This window comes from Dreissena polymorpha, chromosome 5, assembly GCF_020536995.1.
Source record: "Dreissena polymorpha isolate Duluth1 chromosome 5, UMN_Dpol_1.0, whole genome shotgun sequence".
NCBI classification, from domain to species: domain Eukaryota; kingdom Metazoa; phylum Mollusca; class Bivalvia; order Myida; family Dreissenidae; genus Dreissena; species Dreissena polymorpha.
Genome location: NC_068359.1, coordinates 94,957,492 through 94,964,991, shown reverse-complemented (window position 1 = coordinate 94,964,991; position 7,500 = coordinate 94,957,492). Strand labels below are relative to the sequence as shown.

General features: G+C 34.2%; 1 protein-coding gene across 1 annotated transcript; it reads right to left on the bottom strand.

Moving 5' to 3' along the window:
• Positions 1-705: 705 nt before the first annotated feature.
• On the bottom strand, positions 706-7,385 carry LOC127831477 (aspartate aminotransferase-like). The gene is made up of 8 exons (XM_052356461.1): positions 7,377-7,385; positions 6,461-6,671; positions 6,067-6,186; positions 4,906-4,998; positions 4,086-4,213; positions 2,265-2,328; positions 1,309-1,348; positions 706-841 (listed from the first exon to the last, which is right to left on the bottom strand). The coding sequence occupies exons 1-8, from the start codon at positions 7,383-7,385 to the stop codon at positions 706-708; spliced, it is 801 nt and encodes a 266-aa protein (XP_052212421.1).
• Between the last annotated feature and the right edge of the window lie 115 nt (positions 7,386-7,500).

Below are 7,500 nucleotides of genomic sequence, written 5' to 3'. Positions count from 1 at the left end.
AGTTAAAAGTTTACTATTTATTTAAATGGTATTATTTTTATATAATGTGTCTTTATTGGTCTATTGATGTTACGTGGTATATTAGATTGTAGCTTATTTATGGTCAAAACTGATAAATTTGATACAAATATAAAGAAAAAAGAACGAATGTACTGCGCTTGCGTACCAAAGAGTGCCAAATTATGGCCTTTCACCAACATTAAACTTGACACCTATGCAAATTTAGTTGAGTAAAGCCTAGTCAAAAACGTATTTAGGACGCTATCACTTAAAATTGCAATCTCTTGCACAAAATATTGATAGTTTATTGTTTACAAGTCAACGAATATTTTAATATTACAATGAAAAAATTGGAAGCTCAATAACAAAAAATCCGAATACTTCGATCCATAAAGATTGATGGCCAGCTTTAACTGAAAGCCGAAAAATAAAAATATAAATTTATTTTATGAATAATAATAATACACATAAAATACACGATCATGAATAAGTCCCATTTCGGAATTGCAAAGGAACATGTGTAGATTTCGAAACGGAAATACAACAGTTGTAAGTCTTTAAGTGCTGTGTGTGAAAACTGAAATCTTAATAGTCATCACATTTCCGTAAAGTGTGCGTTAGTGGACGAGATAATAACGACGGGTCCGAACCTGCGGCCCCGGATCCCTTAATGTAAAACAATATATTAATAACTTAAAGCCCACCTTATTCATAAAACGTGCATACACAATTAAATTTAAATCGCTGTACCCGGGCCATCGATGTGAATTCATCAGCGTACGTTAATCTTGCGTAAATTTCGTCGGCCAATACAATGACTTTGTGTTGTCTGCAAACGTCCCTGCAAATAATGTAGAGATTTCGAATACAGCTTACCAACATTTACCCTAGTTATTGTTACCTCCATATATTTAAAGATTTATTTGTCAACGTTTGTCTTTGTTTTGTGTTTTGTATCAGACAAAAGACACAAAGGGTGATTGTATGGTTTATTCTTTAATCTAATACACACATTGTTTTGTGCTTTGTGTGACAATACGGACATATTAAGGATGCTTAAATTGTTTATTTTTTAAGTTATTGCAACGAATTCAGGAACGAAAACGTATGAATTTATTCATGATCACTTGTTTGTTTTTAATTCAAACACAAAGTCAGTGTTTCGTGTTAAAATAAAATAAACGTTTAGTTTTTATTGTCAGTCACACTTTGTTTAATTCCCAATCAGAATTAGCTAATTTAGAAATTAAAAGAGTAAAACCGAGTGTATATTTAAGGTCGACTTATACCTCAAAGAGAGACTATTACCTCAAAGAGATTAATTCTTCCTTCGTGTATAATGTACCGGCTAAAATGTGACAAAGGTACCAGTGTTTAAGCACAACAAACCTCAGATCTAGCTAATCCGATCTTAAATTTAACCATTTTTATGTCGTATCCATGTACAAATACAATTAATTCTGCAACAAAAATTGAATCAGTTTTTTAAAGCTTAAAGGGACCTTTTCACAGATTTTGGCAGTTTTATACTGATAAATGTAAACATTGGATCTTGAAAGCTCTAGTAAAAAACAAGAATAAAATTATAGACAGAAAGAAAAGTAACCCTCAACTTCGCTCGAACTTGTGACCCCTTGAGTAAAAGTCTATCGCTAAGACATCTCGGCCATTCGTGCTCATATATTGAGTGATGTATTTATACTTTATATTAACAATCCTCGTAAGGTCACGAAATATAACGACACAACAGAACTCACCAAATTATTCAATCGTTTTGCGTTGCAACTCTTTAGAATTTTCATGTTTTTAAATCCTCGAAAGATGCATAAAATGGATATTATAGAGCATGGAAAATGTTCAGTACATGTATTACTGTTTCCTCACAAATATAATAATTGCAACGAAATTTTGCGAATCTGATAATTTTTGTTTAATTTTGACAATTTACCAACACGTGAAAAGGTCCCTTTAAAAAGGGTTCGCTTAAAAGATAATGTATCAGAGCGACGTGAAAAAAGGAAAACATAAGATTATTTCCTTTGATGAAGTATTTGCTGCTTTATCTTCATAATCACACTGCGATTTTATGGCATCAAGTTTAAAATATGCGATATCTTATAAAAGATCATTCGCATGTGAAAGGTTTGATTAACCTGAAATCATTCTTGTTAAGCCCTACAAACAGTTAATATAGAAAAAAAAATGACAGAGCACATTAATGTTTTTTTGACGTATATTAAACATCATTAACCACGTTTACGTACTAGGAGTGTCCGGGTTGTTAAGGATGAGAAGCTTAACCTTGGAGAAATTCTCAGACTCAAGAAACTGAAATAGAAAAAGAATGATGTTACAGGAATTCGATCCGACTACCAAAAGCAATCATATCTTACATAGCACATGCTGTAAACCAGAAATGTACTATGCCACCATAAACAACAAGTGTAGTTATTACAACGCTAGTTGAAGTTGAATGTATGTATCACATTGTTGTATAATATATGTTATAAATGTAAACACGTACACATATCGAGATTAATTATTTAAAGCCATGGTGTCTTAGGGCGGTTAAGTTTAAGGTCGACGTCACATGGTATCTTTAACGCACAGCATGCGTGTCAATTCAGCACAGACTTCTCTTCTACGTTTATTTATAAAATAATAATAATAATATAGTCTTCTTCACTCTTCGGTGTGATAAACAGCGCTCCCTTGAAACCTTAAAGTGTGCTTGCTGGTACGACATGCTCAGTAAGTCAGTTCCATAGTATGATGCCTAAAGTGACTACAGAGTACTGTTACTAATCTACATTGTGGGATAATTGTAGATGTCTGCATGATGGACATCGTGGATTGTTAATAATAAGTCAGAGTGTACATGGCACAGCCTGTCAAACAGATTGTATATATTTATGTACATCATTACAAACTTTGCTTCATTTCGGCATTGTTGCACAGTCCGCATGCCTTGGTCGTGCATCATTTGCCTAATAGTGCTTGTCGACCTTTAGTCGCCAGTTGCAAATCATCTTGATGCACGGCACTTTTGTTCAGCTTTGATGTTGGTTGTGGTATACTTGCATATACAAGAATGGGCCTTTTGAGTGTCTTGTAGCATTTGGCCTTCACATCATGGTGGAGACTCGCATGCATTTGTTTTACAGAGTGTTTTGCTGGTTTACATGACATCATGCAGTTGATTTCACATTTTCTGAGCTTTTCCAGTTCGACGTGCAAGGTTTTGGAGCGTATATTCTTTTTTTTGTATAGGAGGCTATAATCAGCTAAGAATTCACAGGCGGATGAAACTTTTATGAAGTTGATGTTCACGAAGAACAAAATGCGTCTGATGACAGAGTGGTGCACCGGATATTACAGGGTATGCGGCTGATATGTCTCTTTTAACAAAAACGTGTAAGTACCGATATGAACGGAAGCCCCACTATATGATGTTGCCGCGAATCTAATTTTGTCAGCTAGGCGCTCCTGATGAACAGCTTCGGACCGTTTACTGAAGTCGGGCTTAAAAACTATATTTCCTGTAAGAAATGGCGATTAGCGGTTCTTGAGCGAACGTATGAGCTGGTTGCCCATGTTGGTCGTGAGCTAAAATGGTAGTGCCGATTTAGCAGACTCATAATTTGGATATGGAACGCGTTCTCTAGTATGTTGAAGTAAACAAGAGTAAAGGACTATGCCATATGATTTAATGGGTTAATTCGATCGCCGCTCTTCCTGTATATTAGACCTATTGCGACTTGCATCCAATAGAAGGTGCTTTTTATTGTAGGAGGGAGGCTTCATACGCCAAGGTCAGCGCCGATGCATATTTGTTTGAATAGTCCTTCAGAAACATAGTTTGTGTTGATCGAATAGTATTGATCAGAGCAATAAGTATCGTGTGTATTAATTGAAACACAATGTCCTTCTATTGAATATTTTATGGTAAGCACTTATATCAGGCACCGTCTCCTATTTATCGATATTGTATGACAGTTTCTGGATTTACGACAAAACAATACAATTGTCTCTTCAGTTATATATTATGATTGTTGTAAAACAAAAGCTAGACAATTAGACTGTACCTGTTTAAATGACGCTGGTGTGATTTTCCACTCGTCGGCCATGTTGGCTACTATGACGCGCGGTGTATGCTGGGACAGCTGGACTTGAGGCGTGTATGATGTCCAGGAAGGGGAAATGACAATGATATCTGAAACGAGGTCACCACGGAAAAGTGAAATACTTTTGATAAAAAGAATCCTACCGGGGAAATAACAATGATATATGCAAAATAAGGATTTGACGGAAAAATGACAATGATATCTTAAGTAGAAGTATTAGACGTTGTAGCAGAAGCAGACGCAGCAGAAGCAGCAGAAGCAACAGTTGTAGTAATAGTGGTAGTTGTTGTTTTAGTAGTAGCAGAAGCAGTAGTAGTAGTATAGAATTAGTAGTAGTGGTATCATTATCATTATTATTATAATGATATCTGCAACGTAAGGATTTGACAGGAAAATGACAATGATATCTAAAGTAGAAGTTTTTGTAGTTGTAGCAGAAGCAGACGCAGCAGCAGCAGCAGTAGCAGCAGTTGTAGTAATAGTGGTAGTTGTTGTTTCAGTAGTATCAGTAGCAGTAGCAGTAGAAGTAGTATTAGTAGAAGTAATAGAAATAGTAGAAGTAGTAGTATCATAATTATTATCATTGTCATTATGATTATTATTATTATAATTATAATTATCAATATTATTATTATACTAATTATTATTATTGTTATAGTTATTATTATAAACACATATAATTAGAACATTTACACGTGTTTTAGTGACATAATCGAAACAAACTAAACCAGACATTGATATCTGAAAACTGAGGTCCACGACGAAGTTATGCCAATGATACCTGTACAAGATCCCGATGGAGAAAGGATCATTATAACGAAATCTGAGGTCCGCGAGGGTATTATGACATTAGTATCTGAAGCGAGGATCCAAACTACAAGATTATAATTATATCTATATCAGAATGCCCCCGTGATAAAAAAAATATGTTCTGTCCATTTTTTTTTCTTTACCCACTCACAATTTGATGGGTCTTAATGTCTATTATATTTGAAACGGAGTAAATATAAATGTGAATCATAATAAAAATAGTGTTGGTTAAATAAAGATTTATCCTTATTTAAGAGGGCGGAATAATACTTTAGTTTTTTTTTATTATTTAAATTGTTAACAAGCCCATCTGAGGTAAACAGTAAAAATTTGACACAATCAATATGTTTGTGCGTTTGGAGTTTACGTTTCGAATGCGTGGCTGGGACCACTTTCTGAGACAAATACTGAATGGAAGGAATGACAGCGATTGTTAAGTGACGCGTAATATACTTACTGGTATGTAATCTATTTCGAAACTAAATACGTTTATCTCGCTTGATTGTGAAAATGCCATTCAGAAAGTCAAATATTATGGTCCGAACAACTATATTGTATTTTTATATTATATAACGTTTATTACGTCGACTTTTACAGTTTCATTCTTTTGATGGGTTAAATCTTAAAATCTGAGTTACATTAAATACATATACTCGTCTTGCAAAGACTAAAATCTGGAACATGTATGCACAGTGTAGTTTTAATGTAAAAACTATTGATATTTTTAAAACTGTGTCAATATAAAATATGCGCATAGATTAGCTCTTTAGCATGCAGTAAGGAATTTCTTTACCAACACGACGTAACGACCATGTATTTGCACCTTAGTTTTCCTGAAAAGTTAGGTCAATACAGCCATTTCTTTAAAAAAACCAACATATCAATCGCATACATTTCGTTACAATGTTACCACATTGATTCTTCCGTAGAGCTTGTCATATTGATTTATTGATTGTGATCTATACAGTGACATGGATGTTCTCACGTGATAACGTTACTTGGTATGATGTTACAAGAACAAAAATTTGTCGACTGTTACATAGAAAACTTTTTGTCAGCAGATTTATTTTCAGGGTCTTTTGTTAATGTTCTAAAAAATATTATGCGTCTTAAATGAAAGAACGAATCTTACCTCCTTCAAATATGTTCATGAGGAGAAATATCAGCTCCTTACTTCCAGGGCCAACTATGACGTCATCGGGTGAACGGGAAATGTCGTCATAACGTTTGTGGAAATCGCAAATCGCAAATCCTGAATACCTTAAAAAAAAAATAATATTGTAATGTGCGTTATAAATTGCTGTTGGCTAAATAATGCTCATACATAATTTATGCTTAAAAAGATACATGTAATAGATCCACACACTTTTTTCAAACACATACCATCCTAATTATAATAATTTTACATGAACTGCAATCCAATTATTGTAAAGTAACAAACAACTAATATATTATTAGAGTATACTTGACAACTATCATGATGCAGATATGTGCACGCTCTACGCTGGATATAAATATAAAGTTACCAGCCACGGGCAAATAAGCGGCCTTCGATGCATGTTTGCTAAGCCTTTCGGCGGCTTTGCTCATAATAGGGAATGGCGATTGACCGAATCCGAAATGATAGATTGTCTTCCCTGCCGCCATAAGTTCTCGCACTTTCTCGTTGTGCATGAGATTCGATGCCCCGGAATAGTTCTCCAGCGTCTTCCTCACAAGCTGGTCTTTGCTTAAGTCCTAAATGGGATGATACATTAAAATAAACTTCCCAAAAGAAAGTAATTTGCGTTTCCATAACAGAATTGATCAAAGTGAACATGCGAAACTTTGAAAGGGAAAGTATATTTTGAATTAATTATACCATATATTACTATTTAAAAACATACTATGTTGTTAAACTTAAGATATCAATGTAGTTATAATCGAATTAATAACCTCAAGTCTAGTATCATTAAGACGCACTTATAAAATTAGGGCCAATGACCCGTCATATTAACGGCCTAGAATGTATTGATATATAAGCTTTAAAGGGGCCTTTTCACAGATTTTGGCATGTATTGAAGTTTGACATTAAATGCTTTATATTGATAAATGTAAACATTGGATGTAAAAAGCTCCAGTAAAAAATCAAGCATAAAAGTAAAAAAAGAAAAACAAGTAATCCTCAAGAGGGCTCGAACCACTGACCTCTGGAGTCTTGGAGTAAAAAGCAAACCATTTAGACCACTCGACCATCCGTGCTCATGCAATGATAGATGTTTTTTATACTTTATATATGCAATCCTCGTAGTTTCGCAAAAGGTAACGGCAACAACAGAACTCTCCAAATTATTAAATCGTTTCGCGTTGCAACGCTTTATAATTTTCGGGGTTTTAAATCGTCAAAAAATGCATACAATGGCTATTTTAGAGCATGGTAAATGATAAGTATTACTGTCTCACATATATCATTACTAAAACGAGAGTTTGCGAATCTGAAACAACTTTTTTTAATTTTGTCAATTTACCAAAACATGGAAAGGCCCCTTTAACGCTGGCGAGCTATATATCATTTGTAAACAACAGA